General features: G+C 42.4%; 1 protein-coding gene across 1 annotated transcript; it reads right to left on the reverse strand.

Annotated features, from left to right (window-relative positions):
- Positions 1-17,179: 17,179 nt before the first annotated feature.
- Positions 17,180-18,124, reverse strand: LOC143793631 (olfactory receptor 6B1-like). Its single transcript, XM_077280691.1, has one exon. It carries the CDS (start codon positions 18,122-18,124, stop codon positions 17,180-17,182), a length of 945 nt encoding a protein of 314 aa, XP_077136806.1.
- Between the last annotated feature and the right edge of the window lie 7,848 nt (positions 18,125-25,972).

Genomic DNA, 25,972 nt, shown 5'->3' on the forward strand with positions numbered 1-25,972 from the left:
GCCTGCATCCAGGCTGATCATTGCCAGGTGGAGGGACCAGGTTGCAGTGGAGAACCAGCCCCCAAGACTAGTGGAGGACTACAAGACTCAGATAGCCAGCCGGAGGCTGCAGCATCTGCATGTGCTGCAGCCACATCCAACACATTTGCTGAAAAGGCAGCCACATAGGATCCAGGGGACCAACAGAGAGTGTCACCTGACAAGATCTGAGGCTGCTGGATTGGGACACTGTGTGTGAAGGCACAGGGCAGAAGGGTGAGAGCCAGCACAGCGAGATGGCCTGGAAAGGAACATAGAAAGGGGGTTCTGGAAGGTACACCCAATTTACTTGAGAGTTGGCTGGACCACAGACCCGGAAGACACAGCACCCCATCTGGGGACTACAACTAAGAACTGTGAGCCAATGTGTGGAAACTGCACCCTGCTGTGTCCTCGGAATTATTACTGTTTTACCTGCCCTGCACTACAACCACCATCATCACCTTTTACACCATCACTGCCCTGGGGTGTAGCTCTACCTGTGGAGAGCTGTAACAACACTGCTGCATCACCATCAGCCCCAGCGGTCTCTTCAAGCAGCGTCGGCTAACATCTCCTATTTGCCGAATACCACAGGTGGCGTCACAAACAATTCCCCTTTTCCCATAAACTTTATTTCCCTTTTCATCATCACTCTTTTATTGGATGCCCAGGGCCACGGACTGGGTCACCGCTGTCGTGACCACCCCTGTAAGAACCATCCGACTCGGTTCCGAGTACCTCACAGCCCTAGCGGGAGCTCCACAGACTAAGCTTGTGACTTAACTGATTGTAACTCGACAAGTGGCTATTTGTTCAGGACCCCTTCTGATGAAGCTTGATGTAAAACGTGCATCAAGGGGCTGTCACGGGGTTACCGCAACAGGGAGCAGCCAGAAGGCCGCAGAGTCTGATTGCTTCTACTCCTTCACTGAAAAGAAGCACTTCACCTTCTTTTTTAAATTGTGTTAATTTCTGTTAGCCGAACAGGGGTTAATCGGTCATGTTGGGAGCTCTGGGAGTCAGAACTCTCAGCTGAGCCCGGTTAGCTACTCCTATCCCTCATATAATCTGGGCCCTGACTGAAACACATAATCAGAGCAAGCTTATGATACATGGCTTTTTGGACATGTGTTTTATTGGTTATAAGAGAAGGAGTTTTTGAGGAGTTATCTGTGACTGTTGTGTGGGTTTGTAAGTGTGATAATTCCCTTCCCTGCTCTTACTTTGGTTTTTCCCCATCCTCTTCTCCCCAGTACATTCCTTTGTTATGTGTGAGTGAATATTTGTAAGCCTGGTATTTTCAGCAACCCCTGGTTCGTGTTGCCTTGGTGTACTGCGGTGCACGGCAGCTCCCCTCTTCCCTGGGTGGGGGAAGGGAACAGACGGAGGGCTGATTCAGCAGATAAGGCAAGGGTGGAGGCCCTGGCATCTTCTCCTTCAGAAGTATCCCAGGGAATAAGGCAAGCTAGGGCACCCCCTTGTCTTAAGTGTTATGACCCCAATGGCGAGGGTCTCAGAGGAACGTGGAAGTCTGCAGAATACAAAAATCCAGCTCATAGGGCAGTGGTAGCTGGGTTGACCATATATCTACTCCTAACGCCAACACTAGAAGTAGCCGGGGATCATTCCTACGTTGATTCTAGATGACACGCTCCAGCCGGAGAATCTAGCTACCCCTAGTAGAGGAAAACAAAAGACCTTTCTTGCCTCCAGAGAAGGGGACCCCAAAGCTGGATAGAAGCCCCCCACAAATAATAACGGTGAGGTAAGAGGAAATGACAAACACAGAAATGAACCAGGTTTAGCACAGAGAGGCCCGCTTACTGATAGCAGAATAAAGAAAGGTAACTTATATGGTCAACAAAAACCCTATCAAAATCCACACTGGAAATTCAAGAACCCCCGAACCGTCTAACGGTCCGGGGGGAGAACACCAGCCCCCTAGAGCTTCCAGCAAAGGTCAGGATATATATTTGGAACAAGCTGGACAAAAATACAAAACCAAAACAAAATAGCAAAAAGCAAAAAGCGGACTTAGCTGATATAACTGGAACCAGGATCAGTAGACAAGAGCACAGCAGACTAGCTCTGATAACTACGTTGCCAGGCATTGAACTGAAGGTCCAGGGAGCTTAAATAGCAACACCCTTAACTAACGACCCAGGTGCGGATAAAAGGAATGACAGAAAAACCAGAGTCAAAAAACTAGTAACCACTAGAGGGAGCAAAAAGTAAATTCACAACACTTAAGGACAGGAAAGTAGCCCCTGGTCCCGGGTCACCCGACAGCTATGTCATGAGAGGGGCACTAGATGAGACATTACCATATTGGGTTGCCTGTCTGAAATTTGTTTGCTTTGTACCGGGTCATAGATGAATAAGTTGACTGACCAGCATATTACAGCATTAAGCACATTAAGCACTTTAGACTAATATGTAGGGTGGGTCAATTACTTTGTGTCACAGGGTTATCATTTGATTCCTATTAGGCTGCAAGCTCTCAATTTGATATATATGCCTAATTACCTGTTTTTTCAGACCATATTGCACTATAGCACCTTTATCCTTTTGTTTCTAGCCACTTTGGCTTGCTTCATAAAGCCTTTAGGGCCGGCTTTAATGACCCCTGTACATTATCATCTGTACTGTGCTTTATAGACCCATGTACATTATCATCTGTACTGCATTAGATGTTTTATGGTGACCACCACCATAGATGATGTCCTGGGTTTCGTATGTGCTGATTCCCCAACATTGCATGCACATTGCACATGTATGATTAGCACTGATCCATCTTAAACACTAGGTGGCACATGTGTACCTTGTTTCTTTGGGAATCTGTGCATTAAGAATAATTCTTATTCACTGGACATCTTTCTGTAAGCCTGTACTTACTGTATGGCCAATTTATTTTGATCATTTATACACAGTTGTGTGAAAAAGTGTTTGCTGCCTTCCTGACTTCCTATTCTTTTGCATGTTTGTCACACTTAAATGTTTCAGATCACCAAACAAATGTAAATATTAGACAAAGATAACACAAGTAAATCACTTTTCACACAGGGCCCTATAGGTTTGGATTTCTTTTTCACTTAATAAAGACCTTCATTAAAAAACTGCATTTTGTGGTTACCTGTGTTATCTTTGTCTAATATTTAAATTTGTTTGGTGATCTGAAACATTTCAGAGTGACAAACATGCAAAAGAATTGAAAATCAGGAAGGGGGCAAACACTTTCACACACAGGGCCGTATTTGCCACTAGGCACTTGAGGGCACGTGCCTAGGGCACCATAATGCGGGGGGATGGTACCTGAACAAGTTTTGTTTTGTTTTTTTCTATCCACCTGTGTCCCCAGGGACTGTCATGTAATGTCTGTGGGTGCAGAGCGGCTGGAGGCAGGAGACTGGCAGGGAAGAGGCAAGACAGTTGACGGAACTGGAGCAGGGTAGCGGAGGAGGGAAGAAGCTGCAGCCTGAAGAGTAGGAAGATGAGGAGAAGGAGCATCAGCGGCACCGGAGAAGCGGGATGCACGGAGGCAGAGCTAAGCACCCCAGGGCTGTGAGCAGCCAGAAGACGCTGTGCTTGACGCGGCCGGCTCTGTTTGCAGTGCTGGGATCACCAGTGTCCGGCATTGTGTCTCCTCCCGGGACCAGCTGAGCCTTGCTTCTTCCTGATACCTCTGACGATTTCCTGGGGGGATGATGGAGCACACATATCCTTCCTACAGCGGCCGGAGTCCGGTGTGGGAGGAGATGTGGCTATTGGGGGCACTGAATGCCAGCACTGCGGGGTGGTCGGGACTGGAGGAAATTAGTGTCCGCTATGTGACTGCTGCACAGACCAGGGCAGGGTGTGGGCAGTGGGAACTGGCAGCTATACCTGGTCCTGTGGTGGAAGCTGGCAGCCAGGCTGGGTGCATAGTGTGCACGGGGCGGGCTACCATTCCAGTTGTGGCATATGAGCACTGATGGATGTGCCACTTTCCATCTGTCCCAGCTGGTAGGGTGCACTGGCAGTGGCAGGCACTGTGTACTGGGTAGTGATTGCAATGGACTGGTTCAGTACAGAGGTATATACTGACTTGTACCTTGGTTACAATGGACTGCTAGTGTTTATTGGTCCTTATGGACTGGTACAGTATGCCAGGCAGTGTCCAAAGGTTATAGTGGACTGTTACAGTATGCCAGGCAGGATCCAATGGTTGTTATGGACTGGTACAGTATCCCAGGCAGGATCCAATGGTTCTTATGGACTGGTACAGTATGCCAGGCAGGATCCAATGGGTATAGTGGACTGGTGCAGTGTGCCAGGCAATATCCAAGAGTACTTTTTTCGCTGGACTAGTATCATTACACTGGTTCACTGGTTCTCTCCTGGACACCCGTTTTTGCATGTGTCACTTGTCAAGGGAGCAGAAAATGCAGATCTCTCATGAAAAACGTGTGGCTGGTAATAAGATTTCTTTAAAGGTCCAAAATGCAAATTCTCAAATGTCTTGTCAGTGTAGTGCATTAATTTGAATCACCACTAATTTTTAGGAAAAAAGGGCTACAAGGCTCGTGTCAAAAACCGCAAGTGCCACACATGTCCGCAAGTCTCATGAATGAGGCCGAACGCAGTTTTGCCTTAAGACAGTGATCCGTTACACGGCAGATGCGGAAAAACTGCCGGATCTGCTGCAAATGGCAAAAATCGCTGATGTGAAAGTAGCCTAAGTCACTGCCGACAGAGTCTGCAATAGTCATAATCACCAATGGGGGAGGCAGCACAAAAAGTGCCTAGGGCAGCATAAACTCTAAATACGGCCTTTTTCACTCAACTGTATTTATTTAACCCCTTCACGACCTCTGCCGTACTATTACTGTGGAGGTCTGTACCCCCACTTTGATGCGGGCTCCGGCGCTGAGCCCACCTCAAAGCCGGGACATGTCAGCTGTTTTGAACAGCTGACATGTGCCCGCAATAGCGGCGGGTGAAATCGCGATTCACCCGCCGCTATTAACTAGTTAAATGCCGCTGTCAAATGCTGACAGCGGCATTTAACCTGCGCTTCCGGCCATCGGGCCGGAAATGAGCACATCGCCGACCCCCGTCACATGATCGGGGGTCAGCGATGCGTCGGCATAGTAACCAGAGGTCTTCTTGAGACCTCTATGGTTACTGATGCCGGCTTGCTGTGAGCGCCCCCCTGTGGTCGGCGCTCATAGCAAACCTGCAATTCAGCTACATAGGAGCGATCTGAGCTTCGCTCCTATGTAGCTGAGCCGATCAGGCTATGCCAGCTTCTAGCCTCCCATGGAGGCTATTGAAGCATGGCAAACATAAAAAAAAAAAGTTTAAAAAAAAATGAGAAAAATAAGAAATATATAAAAGTTTAAATCACCACCCTTTCGCCCCATTCAAAATGCAACAATAAAAAAAAAATAAAACCTATTCATATTCAAACCTATTCATATTTGTTATCGCTGAGTTCAGAATTGCCCGATCTATCAATAAAGAAAAGGATTAACCTGATCGCTTAACAGCGTAGCGAGAAAAAAATTTGAAACGCCAGAATTACGTTTTTTTTGGTCGCCGCGACATAACATTAAAATGCTATAACGGGTGATCAAAAGAACGTATCTGCACCAAAATGGTATTATTACAAATGTCAGCTCGGCACGCAAAAAATAAGCCCTCACCCAACCCAAGATCACGAAAAATGGAGACGCTACAGGTATCGGAAAATTGTGCAATTTTCTTTTTCTTTTTTTTCTTTTTTTAGCAAAGTTTGGAATTTTTTTTACCACTTAGATAAAACGTAACCTGGACATGTTTGGTGTCTATGAACTCAAAATGACCTGGAGAATCATAATGGCAGGTCAGTTTTAGCATTTAGTGAACCTAGCAAAAAAGCCAAGCAAAAAACAAGTGTGGGATTGCACTTTTTTGCAATTTCACCGCACTTGGAATTTTTTTCCTGTTTTCTAGTACACAACATGCTAAAACCAATGATATTGTTCAAAAGTGCAACTTGTCCCGCAAAAAACAAGCCCTCACATGGCCATATTGACAGAAAAATAAAAAAGTTATGGCTCTGGGAAGGAGGGGAGCGAAAAACGAGAATGCAAAAACGGAAAAGGGCAAGGTCTTGAAGGGGTTAATGATCAAGATTTTAAAGCCTCATTTATGGGATGTTACTTTACATCCAATTTACTGTTCTTTCATGGTTCATAATCCTCGCCTATGTGTGTGTTTTTTAATTTTGTTTTAAATATTGTTCAGTGAAATTCAATAAAAATATTACACGTATTCAAAACATTTGGGGGTCTAGTTTTCTTTCTCTTTTTTTTAGATTGCTTGATTTAGAGAGTACCTGTTGCTTTAATCTTTATTTCATAAGTCAATATTACACATAAAAATAAGCAACTTTGATAAATGCATAAATATATATGTATACAGTGGGTACAGAAGGTATTCAGACCCCTTAAAATTTTTCACTCTTTGTTTCATTGTAGCCATTTGGTAAATTCAAAAAAGTTCTTTTTTTTCACATTAATGTACACTCTGCACCCCATCTTGATGGGGAAAAAAACAGAAATGTAGAAATTTTTGCAAATTTGTTAAAAAAAAGAAAAACTGAAATATCACATGGTCATAGTTATTAAGACCCTTTGCTCAGACACTCATATTTAAGTCACATGCTGTCCATTTCCTTGTGATCCTCCTTGAGATGGTTCTACTCTGTCATTGGAGGCCAGCTGTGTTTAATTAAACTAATAGGACTTGATTTTGAAAGGCACACACCTGTCTATATAAGACCTCACAGGTCACAGTGCATGTCAGACCAAATGAGAATCATGAGGTCAAAGGAACTGGCCAAGGAGCTCAGAGACAGAATTGTGGCAAGGCACAGATCTGGCCAAGGTTACAACACAATTTCTGCAGTACTCAAGGTTCCTAAGAGCACAGTGGCCTCCATAATCCTTAAATGGATGAAGTTTGGGACCACCAGAAGTCTTCCTAGACCTGGTCGTCCAGCCAAACTGAGCAATCGTAGGAGAAGAGTCTTGGTGAGAGAGATAAAAAAGAACCCCAAGATCACTCTGGCCGGCTCCAGATATGCAGTAGGAAGATGGGAGAAAGTTCCACAAAGTCAACTATCACTGCAGCCCTCCACCAGTCGGGCCTTTATGGCAGAGTAGCCCGATGGAAGCATCTCCTCAGTGCAAGACATATGATAGCCCACATAGAGGTTGCTAAAAAAAGAATGAAGGACTCCCAGACTATGAGAAATAAGATTCTCTGGCCTGATGAGATGAAGATAGACCATTTTGGCGACAATTCTAAGCGGTAAGGGTGGAGAAAACCAGACACTGCTCATCACCTGCCCAATACAATCCCAACAGTGAAACATGGTGGTGGAAGCATCATGCTATGGGGGTGTTTTTTTCGCTGCAGGGACAGGATGACTGGTTGTCATTGAAAGAAACATGAATGCGGCCAAGTACAGAGCTATCCTAGATGAAAACCTTTTCCAGAGTGCTCTGGACCTCAGACTTGGCCAAAGGTTCGCCTTCCAACAAGCCAATGACCCTAAGCACACAGCTAAAATAACAAAGGAGTGGCTTCAGAACAACTCTGTGACTATTCTTTGTTATGATCCCAATGGCAAAGGATCTCAGAGATTACAGCAAAGTCTGCAAACATAAATACCAGCTCATAGGGACGTGGTAACTAGGCTGACCATATACCTGATCCTAGCACAAACACTAACAGTAGCCGGGGAACGTGCCTACGTTGATCCTAGACGTCTCGCGCCAGCCGGAGAACTAACTAACCCTATCAGGGAAAATAAGACCTCTCTTGCCTCCAGAGAAATGACCCCAAAGTAATACAAGCCCCCAACAAATAATAACGGTGAGGTAAGAAGAAAAGACAAACGTAAGAATGAACTAGATTTTAGCAAAGAGAGGCCCACTGACTAATAGCAGAAAATAGTAAGATGACTTATATGGTCAGCAAAAAACCCTGCAAAATATCCACGCTGAATATCCAAGAACCCCCAAACCGACTAACGGTGAGGGGGGAGAATATCAGCCCCCTAGAGCTTCCAGCAATATCAGGAATCACATTTTGTACAAGCTGGACAAAAATATGAACAAAGCAAAATAACAAAAAATAAGAAAGCAGGACTTAGCTTATCTTGCAAAGAACCAGGACCTGAAGACAGGAGCAAACAGAAATGAACTGATTACAATGATGCCAGGCACTGGACTGAGAATCCAGGGAGTTTAAATAGCAACACCCCAGGCCTAACGAAGCAGGTGAGTACCAACCTGGTAAAAGACAATCCAGGTGCCAAATCACTAGTGACCACAAGAGGGAGCCAAGAAGTATAGTTCACAACAGTACCCCCCCCTTTAAGGAGGGGTCACCGAACCCTCACCAAGACCACCAGGGCGACCAGGACAAGCAGCGTGGAAGGCACGAACCAAATCGGCCGCATGAACATCAGAGGCGGCCACCCAGGAATTATCCTCCTGACCATAGCCCTTCCATTTGACCAAATACTGAAGCCTCCGTCTAGAGAGACGAGAATCCAAGATCTTCTCTACCACGTACTCCAACTCGCCCTCAACCAACACCGGAGCAGGAGGCTCAACAGCAGGAACCACAGGCACAACGTACCGCCGCAACAAAGACCTATGGAACACGTTGTGAATGGCAAACGACACCGGAAGATCCAAACGAAAAGAAACCGGGTTAAGAACTTCCAAAATTTTATAAGGACCAATAAAGCGAGGCTTAAACTTAGGAGAGGAAACCTTCAGAGGGACATACCGAGAAGACAACCAAACCAAATCCCCAACTCGACACAGACATAGCCTTCCAATCCAAAACAGGATTATGGGTCTGTAACCATGGCAGACCTAACACGACCAAATCATTCATTTTATGCAGAACAAGAAAACGAATCACCTCCCGATGTTCAGGAGTCATGCACATGGTCACTTGTGTCCAAAACTGCGGTTTATTTTCCGCCAGTGGCGTAGCATCAATTCCTCTGAGAGGAATAGGAACTTTTAAAGGCTCCAGGACAAAACCACAGCGCTTGGCAAACGACAAGTCCATAAGACTCAGGGCAGCACCTGAATCCACAAACGCCATAACAGGGTAGGAAGACAATGAACAAATTAAAGTCACAGACAAAATAAATTTAGGCTGCAAATTACCAATGGAGACAGGACTGACAACCTTGGTTAGGCGTTTAGAGCATGCTGATATAACATGTGTAGAATCACCACAGTAAAAACACAGCCCATTCTGTCGTCTATGATTTTGTCGTTCGGTTCTAGTCAGGATTCTATCACATTGCATTGCTGGATCGGGGTTTCTATGACATTGCATTGAAACAGGTGTCTGTTCAGACAACACCGCCAGAGGATTAGCGGATTTGCGCTCCCGCAAACGCCGATCAATCTGAATAGCCAGCGCCATAGAATCATTCAGACTTGTAGGAATTGTGAAACCCACCATCACATTCTTAATGGCTTCAGAAAGGCCATTTCTGAAATTTGCGGCCAGAGCACATTCATTCCATTGAGTAAGCACGGACCATTTCCGAAATTTTTGGCAATACACTTCGGCTTCATCCTGGCCCTGAGAGATAGCCAGTAGAGCTTTTTCTGCCTGAATTTCAAGATTAGGCTCCTCATAAAGCAATCCGAGCGCCAGAAAAAACGCATCAACATCCGCCAATGCCGGATCTCCTGGCGCTAACGAGAAAGCCCAATCCTGAGGGTCGCCACGCAAAAAGGAGATAACAATTTTAACTTGCTGAGCTGAATCTCCAGACGAACGAGGTTTCAAAGACAGAAACAATTTACAATTATTCCTAAAATTCCTAAATTTAAATCGATCTCCAGAGAACAGCTCAGGAATAGGTATCTTAGGCTCAGACATAGGTCTGCTAACAACAAAATCCTGAATGCTCTGCACTTGTGCAGCAAGCTGATCCACACTAGTAATCAAGGTCTGAACATTCATGTCTGCAGCAAAGCTTACAGCCACTCTGAGAAAAAGGGGAAGGAAGAAAGAGGAGAAAAAAAAACAAAAACTCAGAACTCCTTTTCTTTAAATCCCACTTCTGCAATGCATTAACTATTCATGGCCTGGCATACTGTTATGATCCCAATGGCAAAGGATCTCAGAGATTACAGTAAAGTCTGCAAACATAAATACCAGCTCATAGGGACGTGGTAACTAGGCTGACCATATACCTGATCCTAGCACAAACACTAACAGTAGCCGGGGAACGTGCCTACGTTGATCCTAGACGTCTCGCGCCAGCCGGAGAACTAACTAACCCTATCAGGGAAAATAAGACCTCTCTTGCCTCCAGAGAAATGACCCCAAAGTAATACAAGCCCCCAACAAATAATAACGGTGAGGTAAGAAGAAAAGACAAACGTAAGAATGAACTAGATTTTAGCAAAGAGAGGCCCACTGACTAATAGCAGAAAATAGTAAGATGACTTATATGGTCAGCAAAAAACCCTGCAAAATATCCACGCTGAATATCCAAGAACCCCCAAACCGACTAACGGTGAGGGGGGAGAATATCAGCCCCCTAGAGCTTCCAGCAATATCAGGAATCACATTTTGTACAAGCTGGACAAAAATATGAACAAAGCAAAATAACAAAAAATAAGAAAGCAGGACTTAGCTTATCTTGCAAAGAACCAGGACCTGAAGACAGGAGCAAACAGAAATGAACTGATTACAACGATGCCAGGCACTGGACTGAGAATCCAGGGAGTTTAAATAGCAACACCCCAGGCCTAACGAAGCAGGTGAGTACCAACCTGGTAAAAGACAATCCAGGTGCCAAATCACTAGTGACCACAAGAGGGAGCCAAGAAGTATAGTTCACAACAATTCTTGACTGGCCCAGCCAGAACCCTGACCTAAACCCAATTGAGCATCTCTGGAGAGACCTGACAATGGCTGCCCACCAACATTCAACATCCAACCTGATGGAACTGGAGAGGATCTGCAAGGAAGAATGGTAGAGTATCCCCAAATCCAGGTGTGAAAAACTTGATGCATCATTCCCAAAAAGACTCATAGCTGTACTAGCTCAAAAGGGTGCTTCTACTCAATACTGAGCAAAGGGTCTGAATACTTATGACCATGTGATATTTCAGTTTCCCTTTTTTAATAAATTTGCAAAAATTACTACGTTTCTGGGTTGTTGTTTTTTCAGTCAAGATGGGGTGCAGAGTGTACATTAATGGTAAAAAAAAGAACTTTTTTGAATTTACCAAATGGCTGCAATGAAACAAAGAGTGAAAAATTTAAAGGAGTCTGAATACTTTCTGTACCCACTGTATATACATATATGCGTGTGCAATATAAACTGTGAGAAATATGATGTAGAGAAAGGTCTAAGGGGTAAGATTTCTCCTTGTGGAGAGTGACATATCAGCTCTGGCTTGTCAAGGTAAGGAGGCTTATTCGCCGTGCAATGCTCCTCTGGGAAATTTAATATGCAAATTGCCTCTTCAGAGAAAAAGAGGACTTGAACTCTATAGCCCTACCTGTTGGAAGTAGCGATCCTGCAAGTCGCAATCAACCCTTTAACGAGTCTTGTAATATAAAAGCCAAATCAGTATCTCAATTTGCAGACACGGTATTTCGGGCTTTTGGCCCTCGTCAGTGCAAAACATGAGAATTGATTTGGCAAGGTGACAGGCTCTGGACTGAGCGATTAATGTAACCGATCCCCCGGCATTGAGTGACACTGGCTCTGTATTGAGGTTGGATGTCAGTCAGGACCGGGGGCACAATTACAGCTGTTGCTCTGTATATTCAGAACGGTGACTGCACTAACGCTGGAGCCACCCCATTGACTGAAACCTGAACATTGCCAGTGGGAGTAAAGTTTATTTTTTCTCCAGAGTGTACGGATACATGCAAGGGCTGGCCAGTATAATAATGCTATTTACCTGCAGACTAACCCCATATCTGCAGGTTAATAGCATTTCTTCTGGTGACAGGTTCCCTTTAAAGCTTTATGCACACAGGAGCACAATAAAGACTTGGGGCTTTGATTTGGCACTACCGTACTACACAGGCATTCCATAGGTCACCATATGATGCAACATCAGTTGCTGCATGTAGGAAATATTTTGCCCTACAAGAAATGCTTTTCAGGTAGAACCACTCTATAAAAGGATATGCAATTTTCTGCTAGATTTTTCAGAGTGCAATGAAAAAAAATCTTCTTGTACCTCTGTACTATAGGGCTCGTTGGACAAGTATTAGTGCCCCATTACTGCTCAGTTCAGTACAGAGCTTAAGTATAGTCAAGTGCATGAGCCATAAAGAGCTATCCTCATAATTAAAGATGTCCACCAGTCCTGTAAATGAAGCTCTGAAATGCCCTGTCTGAATTCACCACCCCTCCATTCATTCTCTATGGGACTTTTGGAAATTGCCAAGTAGAGTGCTTTGATTCTTCTGGCTGCCCCATAGAGAAAGAATAATGAATGGAGCAGTGGTAGGCATATCCAGTCAATGCTACATTCAGGCAAGACATTTCAGAGCTCCATTGTTTGGTTCTGTGGGGATCTCAGCAGTATGACCTCCATCGATAGGCACACTGGTGAACAATTTTGAATAAAAATTTTGTTGAGTTTTAATTTTTCTGCTCATATAGGCTATAGGCATGCTGATTTCAAAACTACAATTAGTTTTCTTCTCACACATCAGGTTTTTTTCTCTACAGCTTATCCTAATGTAATTACTCTAGGCTGGAACGAGGATAGCATTAGTGTTCTTTTATTGGCCGCCCTCGAGTGGGGAGGAGTGGAGGACAACCTTGGCGACTGGCAACAGGTTGTTATTTATCTAGGTTGTTCAGATGTGAGATAGTGTGGGAGAGGTTGTGTGCCACACTATATAGTAAAATGTATTCTGAAAGTCTGTATACCAGAGGTTAACAGAATTTTTTTTTATTTACATATTTTCTTTCTTTCAGATCATGTCTATCTCTGCTATTTCTCGTCATAAGTGCCTAGCCAGCTCTGATTCATTTTGTTATATATGTGGCGGTTTCACCCTCCCCAGTCAAAGGATGAACATCAGCCCATTTGTCAAGCAAGCTTAATTTCCGTATTTCAAAGTAAAACTTGGTGATCAAGATAAGTTTTGGTTACCTCAAGGCATGCAAGGTGCGTGCCAATATTTTAAAAAGATGAAGGGAACACGTGATAAGATGCCATTAGGTGTTCCTATGGTTTGTTGAAAGCCAAGAAAGCATTCCAGTGACTCTTACTTTTGACTTTTGTAAAGTGAAAACTTGCTGATATAACAAGGAAAATAAATATAAAATAAAGTATCCTAGTCTACCATCAGCTATACATCGAGTGCCTCATTCAGCTGAAATTCCAGTGCAGTTTTCCTTGAACTACCCTCTTTTCAAGAAAAGCATTGCGGTGTAGAGCAAAGTGACAGCAATGATGAAGATTTTGAAATTAAGGATGTCTCATCTTCACAAGGGTTTTGACCAGCATGAGTTAAACGATTTGGCATGAGATTTGGTACCATAAAATAAGGATTCAGAACTCCTAGCATCAAGACTTTAAGAGAAAAACATGTTTGAAAAAGTAGCAAAGGTATCCTACCCCAGACAAAATGTGTTTCTGCAATACTTTAGAATTAATAGTGGCAGTTTGTAATGACGTAACAAACATGGTTTGAAAATTGGGAATTAGAATAAATAACTCAAATGAATGACGACTGTTGATCGATAGCTCAAAGTGGAGCTTACAGTGTGTCCTCCTCCAAAATGGCATTTTTTTGGTGCAGTCCCAATTGGCTATTCAGTTACACTTTGTGAAGAATACATAGACATGAAGAAGGCTGTTCACAAGGTGAACGATGCCAACAAGATTTGAAGGTCATGGAGAAATGGTGTCAAGGTAGATGGGATGTACATGCAGTGGGGAAAATAAATATTTGATACACTGCGATTTTGCAAGTTTTCCCACCTGCAAAGAACGGAAGTCTGTATTTTTTTTGTAATTTTGACGTACATTTCAATTGTAAGACAGAAACTAAAAATAAAATCTAATCTAAAATAAAAACCAGAAAATCAAATTGTATGATTTTTAAATAATTAATTTGCATTTTATTGCAGGAAATAAGTAATTGATCACCTACCAAACAGCAAGAATTCTGGCACTCACAGACCTGTTAGTTTTTCTTTAAGAAGCCCTCCTACTCACTCATTACTTGTATTAATTGCACCTGTTTGAACTTGTTACCAGTATAAAAGACGCCTGTCGACATACTCAATCACACTCCAACCTCTTCACCATGGCCAAGATCAAAGAGCTGTCTAAGGACACCATGGACAAAATTGTAGACCAGCACAAGGCTGGGATGGGCTACCAGACAATAGGCAAGCAGCATGGTGAGAAGGCAACAACTGTTGGCACAATTATTAGAAAATGTAAGAAACACAAGATGACTGGCAATCCTCCTCAGTTTGGGGCTCCATACAAGATCTCACCTGGTGGGGTAAGGATGATCCTGTTTGTAATGACTCTATGTAATATATGATTTTCACATTTTGTATTGAAGAACTGAATAAATTAACTTTTTGATGATATTCTAGTTTAGTGTGAAGCACCTGTATATGTATGACTGGCCACAGAACAGCCAGACCATGATTAAGACGTTTGTCAAAAAGTGTAGGTCCCTGTCTCTTTCTTGCACTATTGCGCTATTGCCAAAATGTTTTTGGAGCCCTTTTTAACAGCTAATAAAAGCTAAATTTTATATACATGTATTCAAACCTTTTTTTCACTGAATCCTCCCTACCTTAATCATTACAGGAAACGTCTGACCTCCGTAAATGCCACCAAAGGTTTCTGTACAAAATATTAAGTTCTGTTTTTCCATTGTATCAAATACTTATTTTGTGCAATAAAATGAAAATTAATTAAGTAAAAATCATACAATGTGATTTTCAGGATTTCAAGATTCTGCCTCTCACAGTTGAAGTGTACCTACAATAAAAATTACAGACCTTTTCATTCTTTATAGGTGGGAAAAATCAGCAGTATATCAAATACTTATTTTTCCCACTGTATGATGACTGACTATTTCTGGATCATCAAGAGAGATTGTCCACAGAACACTCCATGAAATTACATACAGTTGTGGCCAAAAGTAGTGACACCCCTGCAATTCTGTCAGATAATACTCAGTTTCTTCCTGAAAATGATTGCAATCACAAACTCTTTAGTATTATTATCTTCATTTAATTTGTCTTAAATGAAAAAACACAAAACAGAATAAAGCAAAAAGCAAAACATTGATCATTTCACATAAAACTCCAAAAATGGGCCAGACAAAAGTATTGGCACCCTCAGCCTAATACTTGTTTGCACAACCTTTAGCCAAAAGAACTGCGACCAACTGCTTCTGGTAACCATCAATGAGTTTCTTACAATGCTCTGCTGGAATTTTAGACCATTCTTCTTTGGCAAACTGCTCCAGGACCCTGATATTTGAAGGGTGCCTTCTCCAAACTGCCATTTTAGATCTCTCCACAGGTGTTCTATGGGATTCAGGTCTGGACTCATTGCTGGCCACCTTAGAAGTCTCCAGTGCTTTCTCTCAAACCATTTTCTAGTGCTTTTTGAAATGTGTTTTGGGTCATTGTCCTGCTGGAAGACCCATGACCTCTGAGGGAGACCCAGCTTTCTCACACTGGGCCCTACATTATGCTGCAAAATGTGTTGGTAGTCTTCAGACTTCATAATGCCATGCACACGGTCAAGCAGTCCAGTGCCAGAGGTAGCAAAGCAACCCCAAAACATCAGGGAACCTCCACCATGTTTGACTGTAGGGACCGTGTTCTTTTCTTTGAATGCCTCTTTTTTCTCCTGTAAACTCTATGTTGATGCCTTTGCCCAAAAAGCTCTACTTTTGTCTCATCTGACCAGAGAACATTCTTCCAAAACGTTTTAGGCTTTTTCAGGTAAGTTTTGGCAAACTCCAGCCTGGCTTTTTTATGTCTCGGGGTAAGAAGTGGGGTCTTCCTGGGTCTCCTACCATACAGTCCCTTTTCATTCAGACGCCGACGGATAGTACAGGTTGACACTGCTGTACCCTCGGACTGCAGGGCAGCTTGAACTTGTTTGGATGTTAGTCGAGCTTCTTTATCCAACATCCGCACAATCTTGTGTTGAAATCTCTTGTCAATTTTTCTTTTCCGTCCACACCTAGGGAGGTTAGCCACAGTGCCATGGGCTTTAAACTTCTTGATGACACTGCGCACGGTAGACACAGGAACATTCAGGTCTATGGAGCTGGACTTGTAGCCTTGAGATTGCTTATGCTTCCTCACAATTTGGTTTCTCAAGTCCTCAGACAGTTCTTTGGTCTTCTTTCTTTTCTCCATGCTCAATGTGGTACACACAAGGACACAGGACAGAGGTTGAGTCAACTTTAATCCATGTCAACTGGCTGCAAGTGTGATTTAGTTATTGCCAACACCTGTTAGGTGCCACAGGTGAGTTACAGGTGCTGTTAATTACACAAATTAGAGAAGCATCACATGATTTTTCGAACAGTGCCAATACTTTTGTCCACCCCCTTTTTTATGTTTGGTGTGGAATTATATCCAATTTGGCTTTAGGACAATTCTTTTTGTGTTTTTTCATTTTAGACAAATTAAATGAAGATAATAATAACAAAGAATTTGTGTTTGCAATCATTTTCAGGAAGAAACTGAGTATTATCTGACAGAATTGCAGGGGTGTCAATACTTTTGGCCACAACTGCAAGTGTACATTTTACCATAACTTCTACCTAAGTTTACAACTTGCACACAATTTGAGTTACAGTAGCAATATATCCTTTGAATGAGCAAAATACATTTAAATAAACATTAAATTCAGGTTACTTTTTGCATTATTTTACATTGTATGAACATTTTGTATGGTTTTGGAGACAAAGGAAGGTTATCTTAGATGAAGCTCAAAAAGTTGTTTTGATAAAGAAATACTGGGGTCACTTTTTCAATTCAGAGGCCAAAAATGTGTCAGATTGTGTTTCCCCATGATATCACAGAAAAAAAAAAGATAGAAATAACCTTTTATGGTTCTGAGTTTTTTGAAAATAGCATTTTTCTTAAAATGTTCTGAACTTCCTTATTCCTTAAGCAGTATATCATTGGATTGAGTAAAGGTGTTATTACCGTATATATAACAGATACCAGCTTGTTATAATTGAATGACCTAGCCCTATTTGGCCTTGCATACATAAAGAGGGTGGCTGCATAGAATATAACAACTACTACCAAATGAGATGTACAAGTCGAAAAAGCCTTTTGTCTCCCACTGGAGGTTGGAATAGAAAGAACAGTGTTCAGAATGGAGCTGTAAGAGACAAATGTTAGCATCAATGGTATCAAAAGTATGAGTAAGGCCAATGCGAAGTCCACAAGCTCAGCTAACATCATGCCTGTACAGGCCAGATTGAGTATTGGTGAGATATCACAATAGAAGTGATTTATAACATTCAAATTACAAAAAGTGACTCTGGAAATGTAATATACTTTAATCAGTGATATAAGAAAGCCGATGAGCCAAGATCCTAATGCCAAGAGGACACAGAAATTCCAATTCATAATGGTGACATAATGCAAGGGTTTACAGATGGCGACATATCGATCATAAGCCATAACAGTCAGCAAAACACACTCGGTGCACACCAAAGCAATGAAGAAGTACAGCTGTAACATGCAGCAACTGACAGAAATTTCTCGATTTTCAACCGCAAATATGGAGAGTAGTTTGGGCACAGTGACAGTAACATACCATGTTTCCAGAAAGGAAAGGTGCCCTAGGAAAAAGTACATTGGTTTATGCAAATTGGAATTAGTCCAGATTAAAATGATAATGAGTAAGTTTTCCACAACTGTTAAAAGATAAATCAAAAAGAAAACCAAAAAGAGGAGAATTTCCAATGGCCGAGAAGTAGGGAATCCGAGAAGTATAAAGGTGCTGATGCTTCTTGTTTTATTGGAGTTGTCTTCCATTTTCTAACAAGTCCTATCAACAACAACAGTATACACGTTGTATTACTTGGCTGCTTTACTTTCTTCTATTCAATCGTCTTTCTTTGCAATTAGGGATGAACCATATTTTTTTGATCTGCAAGTTTCTGAATTTAGCCTGATTAGCTGGTATATAAAATACAATTATAGAATCATTTTTCCCACTATCCTCATGTATTCAGCAAAAGCGATTCTCTAATCTGACAAATCCTATTGGTCACCGAATCAGTTGAATGGGCAAAATGTTGATTGGGTTAGAACATTTTGTAACTATTCGATTTTTTTTCTACCATTGCCCAATTAAAGCTGATTTAGTTATTTTTTGTGTACAGCTCTGGCAAAAATTAAGAGACCACCACATCAAAACCCTGTCATGGGCAGCCCAATCTCCAGACCTGAACCCCATTGAAAACCTCTGGAATGTAATCAGGAGGATGATGGATAGTCACAAGCCATCAAACAAAGAAGAAATGCTTACATTTTTGTGCCAGAAGCAGTGTGAAAGACTGGTGGAAAGCATGCCAAGACGCATGAAAGCTGTGATTAAAAATCATGGTTATTCCACAAAATATTGATTTCTAAACTCTTCCTGAGTTAAAACATTAGTATTGTTGTTTCTAAATGATTATGCACTTGTTTTTTTTTGTATTATTTGAGGTCTGAAAACACTGGGGGGGTTTTTAATTTTGACCATTTCTCCTTTTCAGAAAAAAATACTACATTTATTGCTTGGAAATTTGGAGACATGTTGTCAGAAGTTTATAGCATAAAAGAACAATTTACATTTTACTCAAAAATATACCTATAAAGAGACTGAACATTTTGCATTGATCTCTTAATTTTTGCCAGAGCTGTATATTGTCTACACAATTTTGGCAAATAGGCTAAGAGCACCACTCCAACATTTTTTTTCAGCGCTGGAATGACGCTTTAAATGTAAGTCCCCTGCCCCCAGTCATATACTCACCCTCAGGCACCTTCACTGTTTTTCGGCACCACTCTGGTCCCGCTGCGCCATCTTGTGAGTGCAACTTCTGGCTGGCTGGAAGTCAGAAGCTACGTCACAAGCTCTCAATGCAAGTCCATGAGAGCCGGAATGAGACTCTCATAGATTTATATTAAAAAGTGGCCTCCTCGCCACTCCGTGAAACGCTGGAGCTGTTGGCAGCGCACTCTTCGACACAGACAGTAGCGACGCTGGAAAACGATGAAGGCGGCAGGTGATTATGAGACAAGAGGCAGGGAAATTACATCTAAAGCACCAATACATGGCTGGAGTGGTGATTTAATGTAATTATACAGAAGTAATACTTAGCCTGTATTAGCATAAGCAACTCCATTATATATGCAGATAAATTTACGTCAATGATAAAACGCATCTTGTAAATAGCAAAGATATAGCCTAAAGTAAGGTTCTAAGGCTAGGTACACACTGATGGAGTTCTTCCTGGGCATCTGCTTGAATCCCTGAAAAATATGATTCTGACAGAGCAAATCATTTCAATGAGACAAAAAGAGTTCATAAGGACTTTATTTCTGCACCTTTTCAGAGTGGTACTAAAACATTCTTGTGTGTCTAATTAAAAAAGGAGAACTCCGGCACTCAAATCTGAAATTTTATTGATGTAAAAAATTGAAAAATCCACAATTTCAGGTAACAGACCCAAATGGATACAGACATGTATAGTTCATCGATGTTTCCGCGTAATATTGCCTTTTTCAAGATACATCTGTTCTGCAGTACTCCAGGTGCAGCAAGTTGTCTGCTCTGACCTTATAGGACCTTATATCTCCTGTTTTCCTATTTTTTTGCATCAATAAAATTTCATATTTGAGTGCCGGAGTTCACTATTTAATTGATTGACTATTTTTACTCCAGAGCACTTACTCTGTGAGCACTCCATTTTCTATCCTATATTTAAAAAGGGGAACACTGCTGCAAAGGAGCACAAATGGGGCCTATTTCAAATCTTTATAATTAATGTCACTGACAGGGGCTTGTCTGAATGACATTTTTTTAGGAATTTAGACAGATGTCCAGGACAAAAGCAATGAAACCATTGCTGACCATAATGTGTACCTACCTACCTATAATTAAACATGGCAGAAAACACATCAGTCATCAGTAAGGTGAATATATCTACTCATCCAGCTATAACAAGCAAAAAGTATATCTCCAAACAATGCCAAATTGAGCATGGAACTTAGTCCATCTTTTGGTGGAATTCCTAACATTTTTCAGTGATGTATTTCAGCTCTTGAAGATAGTCAGGCATTTCCTGTTACGATATTGTCAGTATATGGAGACTGACTATATATTGCTGCATACTGCGATTTGAAGCATAAATTGGATGAGACTCACCCATTCGAGTCTATGGGTGGTGGAAATCATCAGGCTATACTTGAATGTCACTGAGTGTAAAATGATTTTCGTAGACTCATAAAATGGATGGAGAAGTTTTGTTTTCCATCTTCTCTTCACAGTATGCTCTGATTGTCTCATGTGAGAAAATGTCACTATGCTGACAGAGTTTGATCAGAGAGCCATTTGCATAACTAACATGATTCTCTCAGATAAAAGAATCTACGGTCTTGTGAACCTAGCCAAAGAAGTATTCTCAACTATTGTTTGTAAATTCAGCATGTGCAGTCTTAAGGTACCGTCACATTAAGCGACGCTGCAGCGATATAGACAATGATGCCGATCGCTGCAGCGTCGCTGTTTCGTCGTTGTGTGGTCGCTGGAGAGCTGTCACACAGACAGCTCTCCAGCGACCAACGATGCCGAAGTCCCCGGGTAACCAGGGTAAACATCGGGTTACTAAGCGCAGGGCCGTGCTTAGTAACCCGATGTTTACCCTGGTTACCAGTGTAAATGTAAAAAAAAACAAACACTACATACTTACATTCCGGTGTCTGTCGCGTTCCCCGGCGTCCGCTTCCCTGCACTGTGTAAGCGCCGGCCGTAAAGCAGAGCGGTGACGTCACCGCTGTGCTCTGCTTTATGGCCGGCCGGCGCTTACACAGTGCAGGGAAGCGGACGCCGGGAACGCGACAGACACCGGAATGTAAGTATGTACTGTTTGATTTTTTTTACATTTACAATGGTAACGAGGGTAAACATCAGGTTACTAAGCGCGGCCCTGTGCTTAGTAACCTGATGTTTACCCTGGTTACCAGTGAAGACATCGCTGAATCAGTGTCACACACGCCGACTCAGCGATGTCAGCGGGTGATCCAGCGACGAAATAAGGTGCTGGCCTTCTAGCTCCGACCAACGATATCACAGCAGGATCCTGATCGCTGCTGCGTGTCAAACACAACGAGATCGCTATCCAGGACGCTGCAACGTCACGGATCGCTATCGTTATCGTTGTTAAGTTGTTCAGTGTGAAGGTACCTTTATGCTTTGTTCAGAAATGGTGGATTTTAATTGCATTCTCAATAAAGTATTAAACAATGCATTTGAAATGGGGTCCTACTAATTCCCATTAAACATGATAGAAAAAGAATTTGCACAGATTTTAGGTAATACTGTGGAGTTTTACATTTTGTTGGGGAAAAATGCTTTGCATATCAGCTTTTTTACTATTTTTATTTTTTATATATAAAAAGAACATTACTAATATAATTATAATTATTACCATTGGATTTGGACATAGATTTAATGCAGTTTCACTGAAAGATCCATCTAAAAAAATTCTGGTGAATGTAACCTTAAAGTATAGTTTTTTGCAACTTGTTTTAAAGATGACCTGATTACAGGCATTCATCTTTTATTATAATCACCATAAAGGCTATGTGCACATGTTGCATTTTTGCAGTTTTTTTTTGCTTTTTTATGCAAATTTTAACATTTAATTTTACAGTCCCAGCAAAAGCTATGATATTTCAGAAATCTCATGCACACACATTGGGTTTTTTGTACTGACTGAATTGAAAAACTGCTGCGTTTTTGAAAACTACTGCATGTCACTTCTTTCAGCATTTTTTTAAGTGTTTTTTCACCCATAGAAAGCAAAGTGCAAAAACACACAAAAAACACAGGTATCAGGTTCTGCTGCCTTTTTAGTGAAAGAAAGAAGTACAGCAGGATGTGAAACCCATTTATTTTTGTGATTTTACCAAGTTTAAACCACAAAGTCTTGGTCTCCTCACCTGAGAATGACAGTTAGGATTAGTATAGTTTAATTAAATTAGTGAGATGTGTAAAGTAAACATTGGCTGACCAAGGTGTGACGTTGAACAATACCTGACCAACTCAAGGGCTGACCAAAGTGGAAAGCAGAGAGTGTCTTACAAAGTCAATGCTCTGTCCATGTCTTGGGTAAACTATTCCTGACCAATTCAACTCCTCCCGCTGCTACATTTGTAATTGTGTATTTTTTCATGAACTCATGTGAAGTTTTTTGTTCAGAATAGTCAGTATTTTTTCAGACATAAAATTCGTTTTCCACTAAATAATTTTATAAAATTGTCCTTTTTACCAAAATGGTTTTATGGTTTCACATATGTGTGGCATTGGTGACCTAGCATCATGCATTGTTCATGCTTCTGTGGTGGAAGCAAAGTTGAACTTTGGGATACTGAAAAATGCAGCAAAAATGCCAAAAAAACTGCTTTTTTTTTTTTTACTTAAGGCTTCCCGCACAATGTTATATTATGGCTTTGAACAAGCTCTATGTTACAATGAGCAATAATGCAGAATCTACAGATGTCTATAAGGATTTATTGTACCTCCAATTTCATTTAGATTCATATGGAGAGTTTTTCTGTTTGCAACAAATCCGACAAAAGTAGATAGTGACATGCTCCATCATATATTTTGTACCCCATATGAACTTCATTATATGCCACATTATATGCTATTCTACCCAAAATGTGTTGTTACTAAAAGAAAATGGCTTGTAATATAATGCCATATAAAGTCACTGTACAATGGGTGTTTGCATGTACTCTGCCCCTGTACATTTTACTTAGTTTTATGTACAGAACAAAAGAAATTGGACTCACCGAAGAGATGGCCATAGAGTATCACTATACAAGCAAATTTCCTCTTTTTAAATTCACAACAGAAAATGCTCCTGCTGAGATATACATGCAGAGAACAAGATGTGGATGTTGAACACACCAATATTTATTCCAGTTTATACTAACCTGGGTTACTAGTTATTGGCTGCAAATTTGGAAATTAAGTTGTTCACAAAGTCTTTTCTCCTGTGGGAAAATTCACACATTTAAAAATAAACAATCAAAAAAAGTCTATTGAAACATAACAATGTGCAATACTTTTATGACTAGCTTCAACTATTCAAGGAGATTTTAAAAAATATGTTAAATATTTAGTAGGGTCAGTGTTAAAAACAAAAGATGCACCCATATTTACTTTCTACTTTCTTCAATAGAATACATTATCTGCACTAAAATTTCTAGAACTCTGCTTACAAATCTGCTAAAATTAATCAATTTACTAAAGTAGATATATAAATGATGTTAATGTAAGTAAAGGATTAAGGATTTATTTTAATAGTTTACCAATACATCTTTGCAATCCCTTGACACCCCATGAATGTAGTAAATAGGTTGTAGTTGTGGCACCCCAGGAGTTCGGGTACCATAGTAGTGCTGTCTTCCTCACGGGAAGGATAGTGCTATGTCTGGAGACGAGTGAGATTTCCTTTGGTAGGTTTACACACACACAACACCTTCCACTTCCAGGCCAGGAGGGGGAGCTCCAAGCCCTGTTTTAGGGCAGCTTCCCTCAATAAAGATCTTGGTTTGGAGGCGGAGACAGCTCAGTTTGTAGCAGAAGTCTGTGTGTGAGGACAGACAGGAGTGGAGTACAGAGGAAAGTGAAAGCTCCAAGAGGCCACGAGCAGGCCGGGTAACGGGAGCCCGAGGCTTTTGTGGATTATAAAACACAGAGCAGAACCGGAGGTTATTGTTCTACAAGGACTTTGCCCATAATTACCTGTGGCACAGCAGCACCTAGGAGCCTGGAGTCACCAAGAACAGACCCCAGTTCACACGGCCCGAGCTGCCTGCCATGCAGGTACCTGTCCTAGGACAGTAGAACGATTAAAGACCTTGTTGAGACACTTAGTGGCAGCAGGGACTTAGAGACAGAAAGCGCAGAGTGGTAGGATCCCACCTGACTTACCCAGGAGAACTCGCTTGTCTTTGGACTGCCCGGAATTCTCTGCCTGCCCCGTGGTCTGGTGCCCTGGACTGTGGATGCTGAAGTCTTCAGTAAAGGTAAAGAGACTGCAACTTTGTGTCCTTGTTCTTCTCTGCACCCCTCACTATACCACCATCTACACACTGGGAGCCCTGGGGATATACTTCACCTGTAGGAAGATATACCATCTAGCTGCCATAACATCACCCCAGCGGACCCCTTAAAGCAGTGTCGGTCCCCACTGACCGAATACCACAGGTGGCATCACGAACATAAACTCTATCCCTTTAAAGACCTTTCCCTTTTACATGGGCGCCATGGGCCATGGACCGGGTCGCAGCCACTGTGACATCCCCCGGTACCAAGTACCCCCTGGCCCGTGGGGCGACTCATCTTGGCATCACGAACAGGATTTACTGAGCCTGAAAATTGGGTCATGTGCGCCTAAAGGACTGTGCCTAACTGTTTTGTGCCAGAGACTGTGTATTGTGAATTGCTGCAAAAATCCGCCATTGCCACGCCGCATGGAGTGCGAGGAGGAGGAGATATAACTTTGTGGGCGGCGCCAGCCAAACAGAGCGCGAAGCAGGAAAACGGGTGCCGTGCTGCTGAGAAGAAGTGAAGACGTCGTACAGTGGAGCCGAAAGAAAAGACGCTTCTGAGCGGCGCACTGGAGAGACCACCGCAGATTCCGGGGAGGAGATCTGACTTCTACCAGGTCAGCAAGGGGAAGAGCCATGTCTAATCTGGGAGGGGAGTTGGCAGCAGTCGCAGCCGCAGACCTCATAGTACCCCCAGGCCCAGCAGCGGATGCACCTGCAGGCCCAGTGATGCCTCCGGGCCCCGCGGAGAACGCAGCCGCAGTGCGTGTACCGCTAGTCGAGGCCGCAGCTCCCATAACCCGGCCGGACACCGCCACAGCTACAGTGGCTATCATGCCCCTCTCCATGCCGTACCTACCTGGAGCAGCCTGGCTCCCACAATATTCAGGTGAACCACATATGTTCACCGATTTTAAAGAAAGACTCTGTAGCCTGTTGGAAGTGTATCCCCTGACAGAGCATCAGAAGATTCATATTCTAACTGGCCAACTGTCTGGAGTGGCCCTAAGGGAGGTAAAATCCTGGCCGGATGTGGATAAAAGGACTGTGCAGCATATCTTTGCTAAGATCAAAGTTACTTTTGACACCCGCACTGCTGCAGAGATAAAAATAAAGTTCTTCGGGTGTAAGCAAAAAGCCCAAGACAGTATACGGGACTATGCACTTAATTTGCAGGAGGCACTCCGGGCTGTTGAACAAGTAGATCCTAACAGCATACAGGATGCAGATAAACTTTTGAAATAGCAGTTCATTGAGGGGCTTCTATCTCATACCCACAAGGCTCAATTACGTATTCTGGCTTTGCAAAACCCCGACCTAGACTTTGCGCAATTTAAAGACAACGCCATCCGGGTGTTGCATGAACCTCCACCCAGCCGTGCAGTACCACCTAGGCGACCAGCCCTCATGTACCACTAGGAGGTGGCATCATATCCTCAAGTCCCTGCTGAGGCCGATGCCCAGGTCCTCGATGATGATTCTCCCGCAGGACTACATCTCCAGATGCAGGAGCTGACCAAGAACTTTGCTGCATTAGCCCGGTCCGTGCAG

Source organism: Ranitomeya variabilis, chromosome 1 (genome assembly GCF_051348905.1).
Source record: "Ranitomeya variabilis isolate aRanVar5 chromosome 1, aRanVar5.hap1, whole genome shotgun sequence".
In the NCBI taxonomy this organism is placed as follows: Eukaryota; Metazoa; Chordata; class Amphibia; order Anura; family Dendrobatidae; genus Ranitomeya; species Ranitomeya variabilis.